General features: G+C 47.2%; 1 protein-coding gene across 1 annotated transcript; it reads right to left on the bottom strand.

The window, feature by feature from the left end:
* Nucleotides 1-230: 230 nt before the first annotated feature.
* Nucleotides 231-23,958, bottom strand: LOC144141871 (uncharacterized). The gene is made up of 8 exons (XM_077673349.1): nt 23,884-23,958; nt 10,024-10,102; nt 8,458-8,558; nt 8,298-8,336; nt 5,059-5,149; nt 3,796-3,894; nt 343-428; nt 231-284 (listed from the first exon to the last, which is right to left on the bottom strand). The coding sequence occupies exons 2-8, from the start codon at nt 10,100-10,102 to the stop codon at nt 231-233; spliced, it is 549 nt and encodes a 182-aa protein (XP_077529475.1). The 5' UTR covers nt 23,884-23,958.
* Between the last annotated feature and the right edge of the window lie 781 nt (nt 23,959-24,739).

Here is a 24,739-nt window from a genome sequence, read left to right as displayed (position 1 = left end):
AATGCATGTAAATATATAGTTATTTAATACTAAGGTCCTGAGAATGCCTCACCATGGCATCAAATGGACATTGCATGATGTCATCAGGATATCTGTGAAATGTCTGCGGAAAGTTTCCATGCATTTAAATTTAAGGACATCCTGTGGATAGTTAGACAAACATATTTGTGGATGTCCAGTGTGAGGCAATGAGACATTGCTCGGACATCCTGTGGACAAAAATAGGATGTTCATGTACATCCTCCCGGCACTGAATATCCCGACATCAAATGCTTTATGGTTTGCTGGGTTATATGCACGGGGAAGTGACTCTGGCACACAAGCACAGAATCTTTTACTTGCCTGTTTCTGCGTGTTGCCCGAGGCTGTTTTTCCAGGTATGTTGCTGGACGCAGCTTTTCCTGGGCCACTACAAGCTGCAGGCGATACTGCAAAGAAAGAATTCAGACCAAGAATGTGTCAATGCACCCCGTTTGCTACACAGAAGTTTGCTGTCAACTTTCACTGTGGCTTACATTTTGCACTCTGGCTTCAGATCAATCACCTTTTTACTGTGGCTTTACACATGCGGTCGCACTGTAGTCGGTAGCGACTGCCAAAGATGTATCTGTATGTGCAACACTGCAGGCCTTTCGTCAGCAAGCGCATACTCTTACCTCTTGCTCAACAGAAGTTGGCTTAGACACCGCATTAAAGATTACCAACATGCGAGAGGGGCCGAAGAAAAAATAAATTTGTCAGGATTGCTATGCATGACCGTTGGGACGAGAGATTTCTTAGATGAAGAATCCCCCAACATCGTATACCACTAATGATAGCGGTGATGGGGTGCTAAACGATGCAGTTTCCTCTTTCTTCTCGTAGGTGATGGTTGATTTCAAGGCCCATCTCAGTTGAATCCTAGTGGCTCTTTTACAAGGCCTGGCATGGCACGAACGCCACGGGAAGTAAGGAAAGTAGGCTCTCACATTGCAATTACTACTGCTGAGCTTGATGTCCAAAGTGGATAGTGGTTTCTGAGGTTTAATGTGAGAAGTCGAGAAATGTGAGAAGTTGAAAAAAATAATAGCAGTGTCTCGAGTTGCGTCCGACAGAACCGACAATTGAAAGCTAGAGTTATGTCCGACGGAACTTTGGGCCAAAGTGCTGAGTTACGTCCAGCGTAACGTAAAGCACACAAAAAAATTTAGAGCTAACGGCACCAGCTACCATGATGTCCTATATGTGTAATCTATACGCAACATTATTGAAATGGTCGCATGTACGTTAAATGACGTCAAATTCGGAAACACCAATGCTGCTGCTTTAAGGCCAAACTAGTTACGTTCGACAACACCGGCTCCCCATCGGTCGAGTGGTCAGGAATGGGATATAAGCGCCCACACCACTGCAGCGATGTGGGTTGAAATCCCAGCTGGGTTGATGGCGTTTTTTCCTAATTAAAGGATTCAAATTTTTCTGTACTAGCCCAAGTACAGTTTTTTCCATATCCAACACATGTAAGCAAAGGAGAAGATGGGAATAAACAAAATTGAACCTCGTGCAGTGGGCGCACAGTGCCAGTTTGTAGCGTCTGCAGTTTGTGCTGATAACAAATTTACATGGGTCGAGTCTTCTATCAGACGTAATTAATAGGGCTAGGCGTCGGATATTTTAACCCGTTTCAGCGGATGGCTTTATGCATCAGTTATTTGGTTGTGTTGGTTTGGAAAAACAAATGACCAAAAATAATCATGCAGTAGTAGAAATAGGATTAATATTCTCATACACTTGTTCACACACATTCCAGATGAGGTAAGTAGGTCATCGTCATGGCACATGATGCGGGCGAGCTCGTTCGTCACACACACGTTTCTAGAATCGGGAACATCAGCACCCGCCCGGGAGTGCATATGGCGCCGATTATTCGCGGTTTGCTTACTACAGAAATAGTTTATACAAGGGCAAAACGGTATATATAACTGCCCACTCGTTTTTTGTGGCTTGTATATTTGTAGTTTTTATTCAAAATTTTGCCCTGCGGAATGAAGATACACGAGTTCAGAGGTACACGAACAAGAGGTACACGAACAAATATTATTGAGTTTTCTCACCAGCTTAAACCGGTTAAAGCAATTAATCGCGGCGAAAGCTATAATCGATTAATCGGAAGGTTAATCTATGAATAACCTTCCCCTAATAATAGATAATTGATTAGGAATAATAGAGCGAATGTCCTGGGAGTACTTTTTTCTTCACAGGAAAACAGAAATGTCAATAAATTTTAGTAAATCGATCTGGCTGACTAATGAAAAACGTAAGGAGGTTCTATTTTCTTCATTCCCGTCTCCTCCTTTGCTTGCATGTGTTGGATATGGAAAGAAGTGTACGTGGACTTGTACAGAAAATTTTGAATATTTTAATTGAAAAAAAAAACGCCGTAAGTTCAATGTGGGAAAGTCGCTAAAGTATTGCATGCCTATTCTTTGCTTTTATCTGAGCGAAGTTAAGGTTAAAAGCGATTTTTGGGCTAACCTAATGAAGCAATCTCCCGAATGAACCAAACTTACATTTTGTCTTTTGGCCCCTTGAGGCCCATGTACTACCTTCCCTGATTATAAAATTGGGGGAAGGTAGTAAGCACAAGCTCATGCACTTGCCAAGAGCCCTGAAATCTGTCGTCTGACTCGGGACCTGCCCCAGTAAGGCTAGCCACCAGTACACCAACCTTCCAGCTCACATAGTGTGTTTCATGCAAAGGTTCGTGAGGCAGCACGCAGTTTTATTAAGCAAAGATAGCCCGTTTCAAATGGCAAGATACGAACAGCAGAGTGTGGTTCATCTTTTGCAGCCTTTTGTGACGTCATCTGCATTGGCAAGGCTGTATTTTGAGGATTTAACAATACAACTGTCCAGTTTCTCTCGAACCAAACTTAATTTGTGTGGCTCAATTTAGTCGGCGATGGAGCTACTTCTTGTACCATCAAATGACTTTTTAGGCCTCCAAACGACTTTGGAACAGACCAAATAAGGCATAGGTCTACACAAAGCATTCGGATCTCTCAGATCTGGAATTCATAGGTAGGACCTGAGCAGCCGGATGGTTATCAGTGCCTTGTGTTTGTGAACTAAATGCGAAAGTTAGCTACGATGGAGGCAAAATGGTCTAAAAATGCGCTTTGCCACACCCAGTAGGATACTAAATTGCAAACCTTGGACATTGTGTTTTTGACTTTACAGAATGTGAATACTACTGTTGTCCATCTTGCATAGTATGCCTAACATATTAGTTTACAAGAGCAAAAGAAAGAACTAGCGTCAGCACCTAAATTGGGTAGCCGCAGTAATAATTCTCTACCCAGAGCTGCCTATTGCGCTAAAAGCATATTGTGCACTTATTCCAGAAGAACCACGGTGTCCTGCAGCATTTGAATATGCCTCCACAAAACACTGCACACCCTAAGAAATCTTAACGACAAGAAGAAAAAAAATAATGCCCCTTCCACCGTTACTATACTCGGCTACTGGCAGTTCATACGTATCTGCCACATTTATGCATTGTCAACACGTCATACAACATTGCCTTCGAAGGTGACTTTTTTTGTTTAGATTTCTCCCCCATTTCTACTTATTAGGCTCTACAACTACTACAGAGGTAGACAAAATATGGCTGAAGTAATTATGGCACCACAGCGTGGATGAGCTTTAACTCTCTCTCAGATTCAGTTAGTGTTCCTGGCCGAGCAAAGTGACAGCTCGTTTGCGGCGACCCTTCGGTGACCGAAGTTGTGTAGCAAGTATACTCAGGGAACTCACTACGTGAAGCCGAATTGGCAGAACAAGGCTCCCGGGCGCCAAGGTGGTCATCACCTGGTTTTCTCTCTTGTTTTGACCCTTGGGCCATGCCTTGGCTCCCTGCATCAAAGATGACGACACCTTTCATCTGCTGGTCCATAAAGAAACCCCAGGCAGAAGGCAATGAACTCGGCACACCCTTTCACGACAACAGTTTTCCAACAGCCCAGCATGTTTGCATTTCCGTATTCCTTTTATGAGGAATCAACCAATAGGACACCGCGACCACTTTTTACCCCTACACTTGGATGCAATGATAATCGATGCGTTATCACACACACGTTCTGACAGCATCACCTGAAGCCAGCCCTTAATACTTGTTTCGTCATCGTCAACATACCTATACGAGTCCTTTTTTCTCCAAAAACTTGAATTCCTTTTCCTATTACTCTTACCTCGAAGTTTTTTTGCCCTTTTTCCCAATCGAGTTTCTTTTTAGGTAGGACCAGCTTTACCTGATACCAAGCCAAATAACGTCGTTTTTGCCCACCATTACTATTTTTAATAAAACTACCCCTTTCCCTTTCTTTTTAGCTAATTACGCAAGAAGGTCTACTCCCTCTCGCAGTCACTCAACTACCACCTGCGAATTCTACTTCCTTCTTGACACATAATTATCATCATCAGCTTGGTTGTGCCTACTGCATGACGAAGGCGCCTCTCTAGGAACTCCAGCCACGTCTGCCGAAAGCTAGCAGTCTAGTCTTTGCCCAAATTTTTTGTCGTTCATCCCTCTGTTGTGAACAGCAAGACCAGTGGCTGCCTTTCTTTCATCGTAACACATCCTACATGGTAGCACATACAGCCTTTCCGTCAGTTTAAGCATCTTATGACTTGCAGATGCTTCAACTTGATGGAGTACAGCTGAGGCTTTCACATGATTTGTTCAATGCTGTTATCTGGGAAACACAACCAAGGAATCCCTCTCAAGCCCGGGAGGGCATCTGCAGAAATGAAAGGGCACGGGTGAAACCATCCACACGCACAAAGTACAGGGGACTCAACTTCTGTGAACTGGAGCTGTCGAGCCGAGATTTAGTTGCTATTGTCCAATAAAGACCGCTCATCACCACCAAGTGCAACGTGGCCATATGCGAGTCGCCAGTCACCACAGCTTTTTATCGAGACAGTGAGCGCACAAATATGCACGCTAATTATTGCAGGCTTTATATCGGCCCAGTGGAAATCCGTAGGCAGGGTCACATGCAGCCTTAGGAAGCTTACCTTTTTGTGCTGGCAGGACAGTTTTTTGCGACGTTTGTTGGTTGGGCTGCCGCAAAGACACATAATATGTTGTTTTTTTTGGAGCCTCCTTCTTTTGTGTTTGGACATGGAAACAAGGGGAAATAGTGAAAACGCAGTGCATGTGAACCATTTCATGCCCACCAACAGCCCAGAAATTGGTACAGACACTTAAAAAAGAAAGAAATTGATGACAAGCCAACTACGCACCAACGCAAGGAAAAAGTGCATCAGCACACCGTCATCGCTGTCATTGATAGAGATAGAATTTTCAGGTAGCTTCTTCTAAATGAGCCAAGAAGACGAATTACAAGGGCAGTTCATACGAAAATGATAAGAAATTTCTCCCAGTAATGATAATACTAATGTTATCGCAAATTTCAAACAGACATTGTAGAAATGAGAGAAAACTAATGAAGCAGTGGTAGCTCATCAGCCACTCTCTTGCACGTTCCTTACACATTGAATCTTGTTTGTATGATCAGCAGCAGCCAACCAAAGCCAGTGCCAAGAAACATGACCGTATAGTTGCAATTGGGCCTCAAGTTCCGTTTAATCATGTCACTTGAATGCTGACATGCAGTTAACCCACTGATAACTGCAGTTTCAATGTCCACTCTGGTACCACTCATGCCGTGTGGTATGAAATTGCAGTTTTCATCATTTTTTGCTCTTTTTTAGTTGAAATATCCCGTGCATTTCTGGAATGTAGCTGCGAGGGTTACCTATAACCTTTAACAACAATCAATTCTTTCAGCAAAGGTGTATATGGCTCATGAACTTTATGCGCACAAAATGAGGACACAACAAAAAAGAAGAGACAGGTAGGCCCGTGCAGACTGACAACTGTTCTGTTGTTGGTCTATGCTGGTCTTTGTGCCTCTTCTTTCTTCGTTGTGCACTCATTTTGTGCAGCCAAAGTTGTCATGAATGTACACCAAGTAGCCCGCGTTTCAGTGTTATTGCAGTGTACATGGCTAGCACTCAACAGATCGTCTCCATGAACTTGAACCACACGTTACAGAAATTCTGAGCCAGGAACTTCATACAGGAGAAACTTTTCTAAACCACCAAATCTGGTACCATACTTCATATCTGTTAGCAATATTAAGCAAAAAGAAAACATTAAGCATAGTTAAGGCAATACATCGTACATAACAAGCACTTGCAGTGTTGCTTGAAATGAACGTAGTGTGTGCTTGATTTCTTCCAGAGCAAATACAAAAACACGCATTGAAAACAATGTTAGACTGAAAAATACAAAGAGGGCCCAGGGTGGCATCCCAAGTCCCATAGTCACAGAAGGTTCCAGTATATGGCACACGAGCAGTGGAACGCAGGAATCTGATTTCACCAAACCTCCATTGTGTTTATCACAGCAGGGCTGAGATGGGAGGGGAAAAGCATGAGAGAAGGGCAGGGGAGGGGAGGGAAATTTACGTTGCAGGGGCAGCAAAAACTCTTTTGATGACATTTGTATCATAGCGAGCAAATACGTAATGAGTGTCATTCGCCCAGAGAAAGAAGGGTAGGAAATAAAGAGTGTCGGTGTTAGTTTGGAGGAGAAGTATGGGGGAATGAACTACAGCGAAGCTGTAGTTCATCCCCCCATAGCTACAGCTACAGCTTCGCTGGCTTCCTTCTTCAGAGTGGAAAGGCTCTGAATTTTTTCTCGGGATGTTCAGTATAAAAAATCCTTGAACCCTCAAAAACAACAGATTTAAAGACATTGACAGCCTGTGTCTCGCATTTCAAGCTTTCTTGCTTAGCTTTTTTCCCACTGTTCGAATTTGCTGAAAGACCACTATTTTCTGTCAGACTCCCTGTAGTACACACAAGTGCAGAAGTGTGGGAACAGCAAAAATGTAACTTTAAGCCGAGTGCGCATTGGGCATGCACTCCATGAGCACTCAGCGGTGATAATCGTTTGTGCACTAAGTTTTTTCCTTGTGCAAGGGCTTCAAAGATAACTGCACCTGTGAGATGTCACATATGCGAGATCTGCTCAGTGTGTGTGTTGCATGCAAGTAAATGTGTGCGAGTATGCGTGGAAAAGAAAAAAATTCAGTGCACTGCCAACGTGTTCGATTCAACTCAATTTTTTTTTGCACAACAATCTCCTGAACCACCATTTCCCCCTGATCACATACCTATCGTTTCCTTTGACCAAGAAATTTGAGGAACGAGGAATTTTGAAGTCAGGTAGACATTTTTAAAGCAAAAACATGTGTACCATACAAACAAGTCCCCTCTCACTTTCAACGCCTCGTTCAACGCTTCGTTGTGGCCCCACAAGGAACGCTTTAGGGTACCAAACTTTGGTGTTAACACCATTTTCTGGTTATCAACGTGTTTCCTGTCATTTCAGTGCAAAGAAAAGATATATGGATACTCTGCATGACTGAAAAGAACCACTAGCCAAATCCAAGGCAGTGCATTTTTAATGCGCATGCACCAATGTACAACCAAATAGACACTATTTTTTACTGTCTCTGATTGCGATGAAGCAGCGGTTCTACAAAGCCACAATAAAAAGGATTATACCAGAAGAAGCATTATAGATCAGTGTGATAAGGGAGCCTAGGATCAATGTAGGAAGTCCCCTACGAACTCGTGTAGAAAATATTCCTATGCGTAGTTAAAAGAGAGGAACAGAAAAAAAGGCAGAGTTGAGCCAGGTGCGCATGATGCCGAAAACCAAAAACTTAGACCACCTCCCTTTGTGCTACACAGACATTATACCATTCCGCAACATATTTTTGCTTGAATAACCTAAACGCAGAATATAGCCTTCTTTAATAATGAAGTAACCTCTGGTAACTCCCTCAACTAAACCTCAGATCAGAAAAGATAATTTTCACTCAAATCACAAAAGATAATTTTCAAACAAAAAAAGAAATACGAAAAAACTTCACACTTTCGCGCTTGACAATGTCAGCAGTTATGCTACCTTACTGCATTAAAGCATCCAAGCGATATGATGAAAACGAACTACAGGCACCGCTACGATCACAGTCGTTTCTTGGCGGCGGCCTCCAAATGCAAAAAACAAGCCCCTTTGATGTCATAAGCCCCCAGAGAGGAACTGGCTGGCTCGTAAATTGCCACTGACTTATCTGGTTCCCTTCATATAGCCTTGTTGTTGGAAGGTGGCCCTAAAATTGGCATCGTTGTTATTGCGCCAGTGAGCCAATCTTCTATTTTGCTTTCATTGTACTTACCTGTGGCGTCTCATTCTGCACCAGACGTCTGCTTGCGCACTGTAATCAAATCCACAAAATACCAAGATTCAGTGGTATTGCAGACAGCACTGTAACGAGGGCGGAACATTGAGCATGCAGTGCAGATATACATGCAAATGATTTTTTACTCAAAGCGTACAGCCTCTGGAGGCTTCTTATCCGTGCGAGTCATCGGGAAGGCTTCAAACTCGTCCTTCATAGTCCTTGAAGATGCAGCAGCAGCTGTAGAAGCTGTAGAAGCTGCAGCAGCTGTAGAATCAGTAGTGCATGGTGGAACAGAAATTAAATAAAATAATGCTCGTGGATAGTGCTTCTGAAAGAAGCTGCTGAATTTTCGCTACGACGCCAGCCACAGCTATTTAAATAAAGCAGCATGCGGCTGGAGAGGACCGAGCACGTGTTAAGAACATCAACGTTTAGATCACTTGTAAATGCTCACAATCAAATTTGTGATCCATTTTTTCCATGTGCAACTGAACAACAGCTATAGTCCCACAATATAATTAGTCACGTGTATAGCTGCACAGTTATCTTACACACGTCAACCTCAGTCCACTGTGCAGACACACAGCCAGCTGGCAATTTAAGTTGGGCACAGCAGAGCATAAACCAATTCACGACCCTACACAAACTACAGTGTCTTCCTTGTCACACACAAAGGGCCCACAATGAACCACATCCCTGCACCCTGTTGCCCGTATTGAACGCATCACCATCACAATCATTCGATCCTGGGTTTCAGGAACATGAAGGTACGCCTCCCACCCCCCCTTAAACGAGTCTCGAGCACGATTCGAAATACCCTTCCTGCTCTATACTGCTTCGTTGGTGCCCCAAGCAGCATCACACGGAGGAAGGCAATGTATGCTTAGCCTACCCACCTAAGCCTCAAATGAGCCCCAATGTGAAAGAATGGAATGAAATGGATGACTTTATTACAGGAGGAGGCCAATAGACCCTGGTGTGGGGCACGGGGAAAAGGGGAGGGGAAGATTGTTCATATAAAGTCTGCACTGCACTGTGAGCGTTCACGATATGCACAGGTGAAGTTGTGACGAGGGCACTCTACTACGACCATGATTGGAGTATCCAAAAGGAGCCGTTCAGGAGCCACAAGGGGTGTGTTTGGGGGTACATCTAGAGAGAGGGTGAACGATCCGCCATCATACTACTTTATAGAGACCTGTTTTGAGACCGAATTCTGTAAGTTTCTGTAAAATTTGGGGGTTGTTTCTGACGTGTTGGACATGTTCTTCAGAAGTCGCCGAAAGGCACTGTAACGATGGGCTCAATGCGATGTCACCTGATGAGATAGGTTGGAAGCCATGATTTGCTTCGAAGCTTGCTTATTCACACAGCGTCACTGAAACGTTCATCGGTACGAAAATGGCACGGGCGTAGCAATAACCGCTGCCGCAGTTTACTTTGGCAGCAGACATTCCTAGTTTTCCAGGCTTCTGTACAAGTTCCTTCAACAGCCCCAATTTAGGCATACGGGTTCCAAAAGAAGGCAAGCTTAGAACTGAGGAAATATGGCATTTCTTAATGTTTCTGAGACTACATAGTTCTCCCATAGCTGCTCAACCTTAATACTATTCCTCGCATGCGCAGTAATGGATCACCATGCCAAGAAGCAGAACACGTTTTCAACCAGAAAAAAGGGAGGACAAAAATGAGAACTGCAGCATGCACTCATCCCACTCACTCGGAAAGGTCTCCCCCTGTGCTGGCAGAAACCGCTTTCCGCACCAAGGGCAAGCTATCCAGTTTTTGTCAGGTTCCATCTATGGACGAAAATAAAATTCTTGCTCATTATCTGCACAGCTCTCGCAAGGGTGATGGCAGCACAGAATGTGTCGTGCATTGTCCGCAAGATAGGGCGGCTGCGGTCAAGCGACTACCGTAGCCACCAATTGTGTCTTATGTGCACAGGCACACAATGTATCTGCTTGAGATCTTTTCGTCAGCAGCGTAACTAAACATGGTTGTCAGGACGACTTTATACGTTGTTTGGGTAGGCAGCCATCACGTGTAGGAGGTGGAAATGATGATGATGAGTTAATGGCTTTGCATTTTAATCTGCTAAGCTGGTAAATAAAGCTGTTTAGGTTGAATGAGTAGTTTCGTAGAGACTTTCAAATAAACGCGCAACACCATTTCTCACCACACACAGAAGCTACTTGTCCCTGCAGCAGCCAGCTCCCACTAGAAATGGAGGTTGTGTACTCTCTTGCGCAATGTTGTGGTCCCCCTCACCATGCAGAAAAGTTGGGTCCAGTTCATGAAGAGGAATTTGAATTAAAATCCATAAATTACCTTGCTTGTCTTCATAAAATGTAAGATTTGCGACAAAATAAATATTGAAACGTACTCAGGGCAAGGTGTTCTAAACATTGTCTAAAATTCGTGAACCATAATCTGAGCTTTTTCTTGGCATTCAAAGGCGTCTTTTGAAGAGAAAGTAGCATTCAAAAGTACTCTTTTCTTTGCAGTGTCCCTCCCGGCAATTTACTGTCTCCTAATGTGGCATCGCACTATGGCAAGTCAGTGATACTCAACTTAGTGCATTGCAAGCATGTTCAATCGCTAAAAACTGTGTGAACAAACAATAGGCCATATTTGCCACAAAGTGGTTCAAAATGAATATTCTGAAGGTGGAGATACCGTTGAAATTTATTGTATTACTCACATTGATGACAGTATTGGCTGATGGTGTTTTCTCAGCTCAATCTCGCCAATTAAAAGTAAATCAGGGCTTGCAAGTTGATATAAAAATCAGTGTTTATATAAGTTGAACTCTGCAATGCAGCTACAGGTAAAACTTCGGCGAATTCCTTCAGCGTCCATCAATGTCCAAGTGTTTGTAAAACAGCTTCTTTGCGACCAGCGCATTATTTAGGTTTATGAACAGAAATATTTTGCTGCTTGCACAGCATTAGTGATTCTAAAACCACCCCTGCAAGAAATAAATTGATTTCCGTATGAAAAAAATGACAAATTAAAAAATCTGCTTGTGCGCAATGAAGGCAAAACTTTGGAATACTATTAAAACAGTCACCTTTTATATCCATATCCATATATACATATACATTTTATTTTATATACATATACATATCCACACAGGAGCCCCACTACTTTAAGATCCGCAATCCATGTTTATCTTAATTATTGAGTGATTAGATGCATCAGAGAGGGATTAAGGTGGTACAATATGGATTAGAAGAGACTACGTCTGGATTAAACTGGATAGAGTGGATGAAGATAGATAAACATGATCTATTTTCATCCAAATTCTACCCCCTGAATCCCTATCTGATGTATATTTTTCCATATTGTACCACCCTAATCCCCACCTGATCTATCCAATCAATCAATGATTAGCTTAAGTAATCATTAGTCATATGCGCAACTGAACACGCTTTAGTACACCTCTGGCCTTCCTTGGGCCATGGGATATTTGTATGGCTCTTACTGCATTTTCTGGTGACAGGGTTGTTCAAGGAATCTTACTAGTGCACTAAATTTGGCTAGTTAGTTTGAACTAAACGTTATGAAAAAAAAACGCATGAAGATGGCGACAGTGAAAAAGACAAAGGCCGCCACTGACTGACCACTCCTTTTTGATTAATTGTGGCAGCCAACAAATAGAAAAATAGATGCATGCATTTTTCGGTTGGATTTGTGTCGATGCAGGCTAGTGGTACGCCATAAGTAAATCAGGTTTAGCGCCAAGCACTACATCACAAAAAAGATTTTTACAAGGCTGAGGCACTCCTGTCAAAACCTATGTCTTTAGGCCTCTAGTATGTCCCCACCTTTACTTATGTCTTTAGGTTGGCTTTCTCGAACGACTATGAAACTGTACGAGAAGGTGTAAAATGTGCAACCTTTACACGAAACAAATATATTCGCTAACTGGTGCACGTCAGCTGGAGTTGAACACTACCTGAATAAAATTTACCAGCCATAAAGGAGTTTCTCAACACACTGGCATGAATGAGAAACCTGGCTTGCCATAACCCACAAGAATGCCTAACATGGACGTCTTTTCAGTGACTGGAGGTACCAGTCAATTGTACAGCACTCTTGACAGCACATCAAGGAACCAAAATTTCTTTACGACAACGCATGCTCTCTTTCATGCAGTGCTTCGCCGTCGTGTCTTCATCTTTCATTTTTACATTTTGCACCATTTCCTTATAAAGGACTATTTCATGAACATGCAGTGTACTATAAAGGTTGTACTTTCCTAAGTTATCTTGTTTTTTTAGTTACATTCCAGACGCTCTATACACGCTGAAGCAAAAATACTCGCATTCAAAAATACTAACTTCGCAGCTACTTATTACTATTCGTATTTGATTCAGATCCTCTTTCCTTTCCCTCTTTCCCTCTTACAATCACCTCACCTTACCAGAAACTAATGTAAACAGTAGAGTTCCAGAACCCACGGTTATTTTTGTCTTGTTTTGGTACAATATGGAAAGCAAGCGTTTTTGACATCGGGAATGATGGTCTCATGTCAGAAGGAAGGTGAAACGGCACATTCTAGAGAGGGGGGGGGGGTTTAGGGTACATTGCCAGTAAAAAAAAGTTAGCACACTTTCGGTGCCGGAAACGAAATTCCGTAAATGGGAGGGGGAGGAATAGCATTTACCAGTAGTGTTTTCGTACGAAAACAGTTTACAATTACTAACGGCGTCGTAACTATGCGCTTCGCATGTTCAAGAAAGCTTCACTCGTTTGATCGGCGCTCGAGTTTCAAACAGCAGGAGCGACGTTTCACTGCTCAACATGCTGGTGGAACACTACGATGATAGGTCGGCGTACTCACTCGTGAGTACACTCGGAACATTGCTGGCGCTAGGCGGGACAAGGACGACGAATTACACACAACTGGAGCGCACTGGAGCGTAATTCGTCGTCCTTGTCCCGCCTAGCGCCAGCAATGTTCCGAGTAAGAAACCAACTAGCCCCATTTCAAGCTCTGGTGAGTACACTCATTTGTACTCATTTGTACTCAAACTCGCGAGTGAGTATGATGATGAGTGAGTACACACCCAGTTGAAAAAAGTGAGTACGATGACGAGTGAGTACAAGGGTAAGTCCACTACTCGTGAGTACAGCACTCATGAGAATGAGTACTCATGAGTACAGTATTCATGAGTATGAGTACTCATGAGTATGAGTACTCGAGAGTATGATTACTCATGAGTACACAGTACTCAAGAAGGTAGTACTTGTGAGTACCCAGTAGCCATGAGTACTACTCGTGAGTATACAGTACTCATGAGTACAATACTCATGAATAATGTATTTTCGAGTGCATGCACTCGTGAGTACAGTAGCGCAAACAAGTTCTATCACGAACTCGAGTCGCAAACGCGCATCTACGAGTCACAAACATTTAGCGTTGCCGCTGTGCAGCTTAATTCTCAAGGATGGTAAAATCAGACAACGAAAACTGCGCCTCCCTCCTTTCCCTGTCCCTGTCTGGCGCAGTTAGCGTTTTTCGGCGGTCGCTCGCTAAGGGGTCGCGGTGAAAAGGGAAAAACGAGGGGGTAAGGTCCCGGCGGGAAGTGCAGCCGCAGTGACTCTGTTTCTACGGCACGTGTTGATTGGCGCAGTTGTTTTTGTTTACAAATACGCGGCCTGGGAACACGTAGCTGCTTCGTTCCGCTTTCTCTGTTCAAGTTGCTTTAGGGGAGGTGGTGGGGGCTGCTAACAATGCATGCACTGCGCGCACCGAAGTCGCTCTTTTCCGGTCTTCAGCAGTTTCCGTAGACGCATGTCAACGCTGTGTAGTCATGTCCTGAGCCGAACCGCTTGTTTCAGCAGACGCAGTTAATTTACGTGATTCTCGTCAAATCGACTGCATGGTTTGTGTCACCGAAATTGTCCGCAACATGCCGCTGTGCGATAATTTGTTTGATGTACGCGCGCCCATATGTTTTATTAAGCTCCCGTTTTGAAACTGTTTGCTCAGGTTCGGTAGGACTATGGTCTCGTGCAGTCCATTTACAGGTGAGCATACAGCCCCACCATGCAGGCGCGGTGGCGTAATTTTCCCCTGCATTGGAAATAAAATATCCAAGTACACCGAGGCACGTTTGTGGGTTGTAAATCGGACATCATAATGCCCAGTCAAACGCGTGCGACGCCTTGTTTCGCCTCGCATATTTTGTCGAAGAGCTCCGGCATCTTGCCGCTGGAGGAGCGTTTTGCTTTCGAATGGTTTTGCTTTCGAATGCATCCCGATGCGCCGCTTCTCGTTTATGTCACCATGTAGTGAGGAAGCTGACGACGATGGTGAATTTCGGTGGTTGTTCTTCCCCTACCTTCATCTCCTATTTACTGGCGGCGCGACCGCCCCTCGCTAGCAACTACTGCCAAGTTTAAGTTCGCGCTGTGGAAGGCCTAGTGAAGGGGCCGTTTTTATATGATAAACGGCAACGCCAGACGTTGGGGTTTCAGCTTAAGCTCGCGTCTTGGAACGTCTCGTAAAACATGTTCCTTTTTTTGCTCATAACGACGCCACCGCACTTTTTGATCGATATCTGCCAGCTTCGTCAGCGCTGTTCGAGACAAGAGCTGCAGATTTCCACTGTGCAACCTAGGCACCAACACGGCAATAAAGCGATGTCAGTGCAAGCTATCACGCCTCCAAAAAACGCGTCTGCAACCTTTGTTTTCGAGTTTACAAAGCACGGGAGAGCAGTTGGACAGTGCTGTAACGGCTGCCAAGCAACTGGGTGCACTGCGGCAGTCGACTGCGAGCGGTACCCGCTCCACGCCCCCCCCCCCAAACACACACACACACACACACACGTGCGCGCACGCACTCTCTCTCTTTCTCTTTCTCTCTCTGTTGGGACGGGGTCATCCCAGCTCAGTCACCACTGTTGCGACGTTGCCCTGCTCAGTCCGCTATCGAAATCGCGCTGAGTAGAGCGATGAAGTAGTCGAGCCGACGGTGATTTGAAGCTGTATTTATATACAATATATACAAAGGTAGCACGAGCGTGACTCGGACAAAGGCGAAAGCACATCTAAACTCAGTGCCTCCGATGAGATGCCGCCGCACCACCGCTGCTTCTGGGCTGGTGTTATACCCCCGGGGTTCCGTTGCAGCCGCGTGCAGTTCGAATCCCTTAAATCGGGACTATCATTGGCTGCAGTGTTTGAATCCGGCGAATGGAGGGGAAGCGATTGCGTCAGCCGGGCCGCCACAACAGGGAAAGGGAAAGCGATTCAGTGGCCCCGTCTCCAGGCGCTGCTTGCAGCGTGTCTGCCGGGGGTCGTTTTTCCCAGGCATGATTTCGTCCAGCCGCCGTGATGGGAAAGTGAGAGCAGACTCTGTGGTGCCTTTCCAGCCAAGTTGCGGCACATCTGCCGCGGGCAGTTCGACCTAGGCGCGAATCAAATCCGCCGTCGGCACGTCGCCGGGCGCAGCGAATTTGTGTCGGGCGCACTGACACAACACACACACGCATACAATAATGAGTGATTGAAGTCAGACCCGTGTGGGTTTTGCCTGGGCTCTTAACGGAAATAAACATCATGACGCGTAGCGCCCCTGTCCTGTCCCTTAGGCGGGACCTCCCTCTTGGGCTTCTGGCGCGCTAGCCCGTTTTCGTTTTTGTGTTTATCTCCTATTTTTCGGGCTGGCGGTGGCGGCGAGGGGTACGGTTGCGCAATGTTCGCAGCGTGCGGCACAATGGCGGCAGCGTCTCTTTGCGGGTAATTTTAAAGGAGATAGTCTTTCTTTGGCTACTAGAGCGCGACAATGTTGGCCTGTCTGTCTGTCTGTCCGTATCTCTGTGTCTGTCATAAAGATAATTTATTATTGCAACTTATATCCCCCCCCCGCTGTATACATGGAAGCTTCCTACGCCGTACGTTTTTCTTGCAGTACTTGCAGCGATAGGTCACGTTGCAAAAATCCTTGGTAGTGCCGATGTAATCGTAGTGTTCCTTCAAACTTTCTGGCATACTGAAACATTGCGCTATCACTAGGTCGTCCGCTGAGTGCGTGTTGCAGGCAACCATAGCTGAGCACACAAACAATCGTCAGCGCAACACTTTTTCACTGACCTCCACGGTCCGAATCCGCATACTGCACATACCTCGAATTTTGGGCCTTTTATACCGCGGTGACCGCTCTTTCCTTGTTTTTGTTACAACTCCACCTCTGGAAATTTGTTCCGTTTCTTCTTCCCGCGCAAAAGAACAACACCAAATAGAACACAAGACCACGTTAATCGTACAATGATCACTTATCATTTTTCGGCTCCAATAATGTCATTTAATTGCAGTGGTCAAGATCTACAGGGTGTCAGAGAAGTAATTTTGAAGTCGCAGAAAGAGTGCTCACCAATCAGTCACTCGGAAGGACTACTTGCCTAGCAGGTGTTGCGAAGAGCTACCGAGGATGATGCAACATTGCGTCAGCTGTACCACTTCGCATGATGCAACATTGCGTCAACCGTAACTGAGGCTATTGGTTGGATGTAGCCGATACGTTTGACGGAACATCGTGTCCTACTATTATTTTTTCTCTACAGCGTGCATCCAGGCTTGGTTTGACCTCGCAAGACCGATGAAAACTTATTCCCACTAATAAAGAAATTTTCTACACGATATTGAAATTAAATTCAAACAATGACAATCGTAGAAAGAAACACACGCTGACGGAAGTTGGGCGACACGATGTGCTTCGAGAGCACTAAAATATTTGCAACTTTGGTCCCCTGTTCAAGACTACCGTTGTCTAAATAACATTGTTGGATTTTATTCGCAACTGCACCAAACGGCCACGATGATATTTGTAACAATGATATTTAAAGATGATAACTATGATATCTGTAAGGATGATATTTACCACCTTCAGGGTGTCTAGCAAATTGCCTAATTCAATTTCCCTGACTTTTCCATGTTTTCCATGACCATTTTAAACGAAATTCCCTGACTTATACAACAGGCTCCATTCTGTGGAAATGGTCTATGAAGCATATAAAAAGCATATACAAAACACATTAACTTCAGTTTGAGGTTTGCTTGCCTTCTGTTACGGCTTCAGAGAGTTTATTTCATCTTGCGGGATAGAAGCTTCAAGTTGCGCTTCAGCGAGCACCTTTTGCTTTTTTTTATTATTATTATTGTCCTGGCTCGACATGCAACGTGAACCGCATGGTGCGTTTTTGCACGCGACTCGGGCGCGTCGGCGTTGCGCGTGCGATTTTTTCACGACCGCGTCGACGATTCGCGCGCGCGGCAGCTTCTGCCTCGCTCAGAAAATGACGCGCGTCGCGCGAGGAAGTGGGAGGAGCCTGCCGACTTCCGCCAATGGAGAGCCGCACGCCTCATGGTGGCAGTTTTGAAGCTCTCAAGACAGCCGGATGGCCCCGCAAGAGATGTTTAGGCTTACGTAACCCCGGCAGGTATTGCATGGGCGCTAACACTAACGGCGCGGATTATGTTTCATAGTACCGTTTTCGCCCACATTATAAGCTCCTTTACTTCACAAGCAACTTCGTGCGTGCCTTGTGTGGCATTTTATAGAGCGCTTAGAAGCGGTCGCTCGATCTCCCGTCACCAGTTCGCGGTCGAAGCCGCCGCCATGTTTCCGCTGCCGGCGGCACCGCGCGCAGCGTGCAGGCGGTTCCGCGGCAGCGTCAGAGCGTCTGTGACGTGCGCGGCGCATTTTCGCGAGCAGAAAACCACTTCATGTTTCTTTTTGATTAGGTAATTCTGGCTTCCGATGTCATAAGAATGAAGTTCTTTCAAGATTAGCTCTTCAAAAAAGCGCTGACTCTTGAAATTCGCTGGAAAAAAAAAAGCGCGTTGTGCGTGCGATTTGGGCACCACCTACATCGCCCCTCTGCACAAGTGCAACCAGCAACCTAAGCTGTGAGCTGCGTGAACCGCACGGCGAGTTTCTGCGCGCGATTCGTGCGGGGTATTTTCACGGTCGCGTCGACGATTTCGTGCGTGGCTCCTTTCCTGCACAAGCAAGTGCGTTTGTGCCTTGAGTAGCATTTTAAAGAGCGGTTAGAAGCGGTCGTTGGAGCTACCGCACTACTCCGCGGCCGGTGCAGGGTGCAGCCGCCATGTTGCCGGCGCCTGCCGCTCGGCGCGCACCGCGCAGGTGGTTTTCGCGGCGGCGTCAGCGCGCCTCAGGCGTGCGCGGCGCGTTTTTGCTTGCAGAAAAACCAGAAAACGTTTCATGCGGTTTACGTTTTCGTCGCGCGCGAACGTGTTGCGTTCGGTAACTTCTTGGGGGCCCCCAACACTGGTTTCCCCTATTCTGAAACTGTGGGCAGGCCCCGACGTGGTTTTCCCTGACTGGTACTACTTGATTGAAAAATTCCCTGACAATTCCCTGACTTTTCCCGCTGGCGCAAAATTCCCTGACTTTTCCCGGTTTTCCCGGTTTTCCCGGTCGCTAAGCACCCTGTCACCTTGCATAATTGGCCAAATTAGTAGAAACATTGTTGAATACGATCAAATATTAGTGCAGATAATTTTCCAAAGAAATACAGGTGAGTACAGATTGAGTTGAATTGAGTACTGTAAGTAAGCTCCGATGAATCGGAAAATTTCAGCGCACCGAGAAACGAAAACGGACGAGGAAAGCTGCCGCCAGAAAACTCGCAGAAAACCGCAATTTACGGCCACGGCAGCGCCGAGAAGCCCAGATTCCCACAAGAGCACGATGCGCCCGACTCCAGTGCTTTATTCCTGAGAACACGAGAAGACGCCAGACGCAACGCGAGTGCTTACGTTCCGTTTCACTCTCTCCCGTGTACCCGCCTTCGCGTAGTGTGTCGCCCTACGACAGTTCACAGTGTAAGACGTTTTCTTCCCGTGCTCCTTTGTCCTGATGTATATGTAACCTCAGTATTTCTAATTAGTTAAACATTTTAAAATGTTTCCTGTTTAGCCTTTCTATCGAGCCGCGACCTAGCTAACAAGGCGCAGTGGACAGGATCAGGATTTGAGGCCACGGGAGGACGAACGGACGAACAGACGAACGACGTGGACGAACCGCACCACGACTACGACAGTGCGGCACGCAGACGTGGGGCATCGACGGAGCCCATGTCAACGGTGGTCGACCCACTGCTGACTTCAACGGAACGCTAGGTCCTATGTTCAACGAAGAAATAGGAGTTCGTGAGCGCACGACGATTACGAGGGCTGCCCTGCTCTAGCCGTATGGACGACTTCGCCTCGCGTCTTCTAGTGGACAGCGAGCAATGTCGCCAGCTCTCCAAACGAACGAATGTGCCAACGATACTTCAGGCTGCTTACGACGACCAACGGCACAGGAACTTGCAAGCGGCGCTGTTTGCGAGGAGGATGCCTGAAGAACGGGAAAGTTTTCTAAGACAACTGGCGAGAGTTAGCCGCACTTTTGCCACAGTGCCTGAACTGCACGATATCCGGACACAGGCAGCATGCACGGCGGCACGCACACGAACGACACGACGTTTGCAAAATTGTGATTGCCTGCTCCTCTCCCGGGTAATGGCGAGATCACGAACACACGCCGCTCTGACACCGGGCCAATCGACGAACTATGTCCCGCGCGCAGGTCTTTCCAGCAACGAGCAACGAGGCGCGCAACGTACGCAGCTCGCACGAGCCAGAAAGCACCACGTGCACGCCACCCGCTCTTCCGGTCCAGACGTACACGAACGAAACGCTGAAAGCGCGGAACGCAACGGGGCCAGTACGCACATTTTCCGTCCTGTCCTGGCCCCGGTCCGCGCAACCGACATCGCATCCGGATTGGTGGATAGGCCACGACGAGCGAGACGCACGGCGCACGGAACGCACAATACGTGGCGAATGACCGTACATAATGTTAGGGTAGTTTCCCAGGAAAAAAAATTTCCGCGCCTTCCCGCGAGGGGAACACGAGTAAATGCAGACCATCGGGGGTCGTTAACGCCGCGTAAAGTCGCGTTAGGGTGGGTAGTTGGGTCGTAGTTGCGTTGGTGTTGGTTTGGGGTAGAGAGGAGGAGGAGGAGGAGGAAGTGGTTGTTGGGGGGGGGGGGGGAAAGAGGCCGGTAACTGTCTGGCGTTTCGCCGACACCTCAACCGGCCGAACGGAAGCGAGGAGGGTGGGAGAGTCGAAAGAGTAGGTATAGGGGGAGGAAAGAAGTAGGGAGAAGGTGAGTGAGTAAATGCCAAGAATCGTACACTTGTAAAAAAAAAAAAAACACGGCGCAGCAAGGCAGGCGTGAATACAGGATAAAAATAACAGAGGGCCACAACAGAGTTATCGGATTACACCAACAGCAAATGTGGGAGACGCGACGGCGACAGTGCAGGCTACAACAACGACAGGTGTGGGGGGACGCGACGGCAGCAGAGTACCGAGCGGCTAACATTGCGGGTAGTGCAGCAGGGGCTGCAGCGAGACATACGGGAGTAGGAAAAAAAAAACAAAAAAAAATAATAAAAAAAGACACCCAAATAAACGACAAGAAAAAAGACGGTATAAACAACAAATGTGAGAGGCGCGGGGGCAACAGTGCCAAGGACAACAGACAGCAATAACAACAAGTGCGGGGGGGCGCGACGGCAGCAGTGCAGGGAACGTCCAACATTGCAGGGAGAGAAAAAAAAAGGAAAGAAAACACTTGGCAAGGTACAGGGTACATGGTAAGGGGCAGCTGGATATGAGAGGGGGCAGATATGTGTGGAGATAGCTGTTAAGCTGGTTACAGGGGGCGTAGTATGGGGCTTGCGGGGGTAAATACTGGGTACAATGGGGTGGAGATACATGATTAATATAAGTTGAAGGCAGAGGTACGGCATTCAAACAGGTTGACATTTCTACGGGTAACATGGGACACTTGGTTAAGAGTGCGCGCGCCGCATGCAGACTGTTTGCAGAGTTCAGGATGGGACGCGCTGGTAGTGTGTGCGAGATGTCTGCGGTACAGGATAGTTTTTGTGGCAGGCTGGGGGTACGGGGTTTGAGGCGTACGGCTCAGTTCTGCACGGTCGCACCATGTCGCGCACACGCACACACACACACACGTTGCGAGCACAGGGCCAGGAGAGTTTGTGTGAGAGGAGAGTAAAGTCGCGTTAGGGTGGAGCGAGCGTCAACCAAGGAAGGAAGGAGCAACGCAGTGACTGAAGCACGAGCGACCGCTAGCCGCTTTATATTTGCAGCGCGCGCAGTAGAGGGAGAGCAGTGCGGGGGGGAGAGCGCGCATGCGCAAGCAGCGCTCGCCCTTCCGCGCCCCAGCGCGCTGCTATCACGCACCTGTTACGCCGAGACCGCGACGGAGCGAACGGGCTGACTACGACGCATGCGCCCACAAGCTGCTGTTGAGAGAGAGGAGGGAAGGAGGAGAGGCGCACCTGCGGACGCGGAGCTGTGGACGCCGTCCGACGCAGGAAGAGGCGAGGCTAAGAAATGCTCTGCATTTAAAACGATACGTACAGCGCACGAAGCGCACCAGAGGTGACAAACGACATCCAACTTGGACCGGTTGAGCTGACCACGGCGAACGAAATGCAAAGCGCACGGTACGCGACCAAGCCAGCACACACGAGGAAACCGCTATTTGCGGCAACCTCAGTTCCCGGTGCTGCTATCCGGACTTGGCCAGCGAATGTCACAACCGCAGAAATCAACCTTGCCACAAGCAACAAATAACCCAGCGCACGCGATTCAACCCTACCGGAACGTACGAGCTCTTTGGCACCTGCTGCTTCAACCCGAATCCAGCGAGCGAAGGACATTACACTCATGCAGGTAGGTCCGTCAACGAGCAACGACACGGCCAGCGCTTGAGTCACGTCCTAGCCGGAACGTACAAGGTCACCGGCACCCGCTGCTCCGATCGAGACTCACACGGCAAACCCGAAAACCCGCGAGCAAGCGGACTCGGGACGAACGGAACGCTTTCGAGCCTGCTTGGATGGGAGAGATAGCGATTTTAGCATTTTCGAAACTACGGGCAAAGGAGGAGAGCTTGAGCGACGACACGGACACGGCAAGAACGCCAACGAATGAGCCCGATCCAGACGAAGGCATCGAACGCCCTACCGATGAAGTGACGCTTATGACGCCACGGAATGTGGGTCGAACGGACGAGACGAACTACGCCCGCTTCCCCAGCACAACGGTTTCACTTTCGAAGCAACGATGGCGAAGGCGAGCCCGGAGCCGCAACGATTTTAACCCATGATTTTGACCGATCCGCCACGCCACCTTACAACAACACGCCACCGCACGCTAAGCTAAAGGCCAACCGGCTCCCGCAGCATACGCAACGCACACCTGAATCGAAGCAACGTCCTCAACTTGCCGAACTATGCCATCTCTGCACACCGCAGCTCGCCAGCGGACAAAACGGCCGTCTACGCTCCACATGCATCAAACACGCTACGAGCTACAGGAACACGATCGCCGACGAAAGCGACGCGACTAACGCAACGCCGCAAACGCTGTCAAGTTCAGGTCCGACGAGGTGAATACCACGGCACACACATTAAAAAACAAGCCGATTTGATATTCACCGAACCTCATCGAGACAAACGCCCTGTAACGGAGTTTCTAGTATCCGGAACAACAAAAAAACAAACGCCAGCATCGAGCAACTGTGAATAAGGAGATAGTGATCTGGATATCAACGGACGTCAGTCTACGCGGACAGTTAATTGTGCCTTGGGGGTATTGAGTACTGAGTTGAGTATTTGTGAGTAGTACACATGAATACGGATTGAGTACTCATGAGTATTGTGAGTAGTACTCATGAATACAGATTGAGTACTCATGAGTATAGATTGACTACTCATGAGTATAGAAGATTGAGTACTCGTGAGTACTGATTGAGTACTCATGATTACACATGGGGTACTCATGAGTACAGATTGAGTATGAATACTCGTGAGGACAAATGAGTTTGAGTACAAGTGAGTACAATTTCAAATGAGTATGGGATGAGTGAGTATGAGTGATTTTGAGAGCAGACGAGCTTTTTGAGTGTGAGTTTGATTGAGTACAGCGTTAATGAAAAAAAATGTGACTGAGTTTGAGTGAGTTCTTTCTGTTCTGCCGACCTATGAACGATACCGGCACAAAAAATTGCGAGTCGATCGGCTTTCAATAACGGCAGCAGCGACTGTTTTGTCTCAGCGGCGACGCACACGCACGACGCCGCAGACTCACTCGCTCGCCGCGGAGGAGCGAGCGACCACTTATTCGGCTTCGATACTAACGCCCCGCACATGTGCGGCAAAGTCGAATGTCATGTCAGCTTAACTGCGCCAAGTTCTCCTCAAGATGTCATTTTCGTCGACTGATAACCTGACAGGGTGGCCGAGCACGTTCGCGCTCCCTGCCACACGCAGTGGGCGCCCGCCGAGACTCCCTACGACGACGTTAGGCCTAACCGCCCCCGGAGCGGTGTAATCCTGTTCAAAAAGGCTCGTTTTGGGGGTTACGTACGAACCGCGACAGGTGTAGCGATGTCGCCGCACAAGCGCAAAGCCATTACGTTCCGGGTAAACAAATTAAAACGTGCACATGTCTCACCTCGGTGCTTTTCGTGCGGTGGCTCCAAACTCTCAGAAGGCTCCAAGTATGACTAGTGGCGCGAGCGGTCCTAACCCTTGCGCGATAGCGGGGAGAACGCTGGTGGCGCCCTCCACGCATGTTGACAATACACCTCGAGCTTCGCGATCGCTGCGCCGCCTGCCGCCGCTTCTCCGCGGCGTTGACGGGATTTGCGCTGTGTGGCTGCTCTTGCAGTGTTTTGGTTCTGTTTTGCTTCTTTTCGCCTTTCCGCGCACTAAAAAACTTGTTATGGTGACGTTGATAAGCAAAGAGTACGTTTAGGTCACTGCGTCTTCGTAGCTGCGTCTTCGTAGAGTACGCGATCGCCTGCAAGAGCTACCCGGGGAGGCGGTTCTGCGCACTTCGTCGCCGCTCTTCCGGCCGTCGGCGACGGTAGCAGCATATCACCACTGTCACCTCCAAATACGTCAAGCACAAATGAATTCTACTGTCGCCTCGTTTAGACCTGATACTGGCGCAGTGACAGGTTAACTACATTTTGCAGCGTGGACAAGCGGCTACGATTATATACGTAGCAGAAAAATATGTTTCGGGGATATGATTACCCAATGCCTCACAATAACGTATGCCTTTTATAAGAATATAAATCATGCGAAAATTTTAAGCATATTAGAAGCCTGTGCGTCGTTAAATATTTGCCCACACACGCCTTACAGCAAGAAACACGGGAAGTTAATGAAACCACGGAAAAATAAATGCTGTGCAAGTGCGGAAGAAACGTAATAGTTCTAACGGAAATGGAAAAAAAAACAGTGCAGCTTCTGACATGCTAAAGATGTGCGTCGAAACTTAATACAGGCAGGGCTCACCAGAC

The sequence above is a fragment of the Haemaphysalis longicornis genome, unplaced genomic scaffold (genome assembly GCF_048455015.1).
Source record: "Haemaphysalis longicornis isolate Haplotype H1 unplaced genomic scaffold, Haemaphysalis longicornis Haplotype H1 scaffold_6, whole genome shotgun sequence".
NCBI classification, from domain to species: domain Eukaryota; kingdom Metazoa; phylum Arthropoda; class Arachnida; order Ixodida; family Ixodidae; genus Haemaphysalis; species Haemaphysalis longicornis.
Note: the sequence above shows the minus strand (reverse complement) of the source record. Positions and strands in the feature narration are given on the sequence as shown.

Coding starts and splice junctions, on each gene's coding strand:
- LOC144141871 (XM_077673349.1), bottom strand. CDS start 10,102: ATGGAACCTGACAAAAACTGGATAGCTTGCCCTTGGTGCGGAAAGCGG. Junction 5,150..8,297: donor TGCAGAATGAGACGCCACAG/GTAAGTACAATG, acceptor CAAACACAAAAG/AAGGAGGCTCCAAAAAAAAC. Junction 3,895..5,058: donor TGTCCTGCCAGCACAAAAAG/GTAAGCTTCCTA, acceptor TCTTTGATGCAG/GGAGCCAAGGCATGGCCCAA.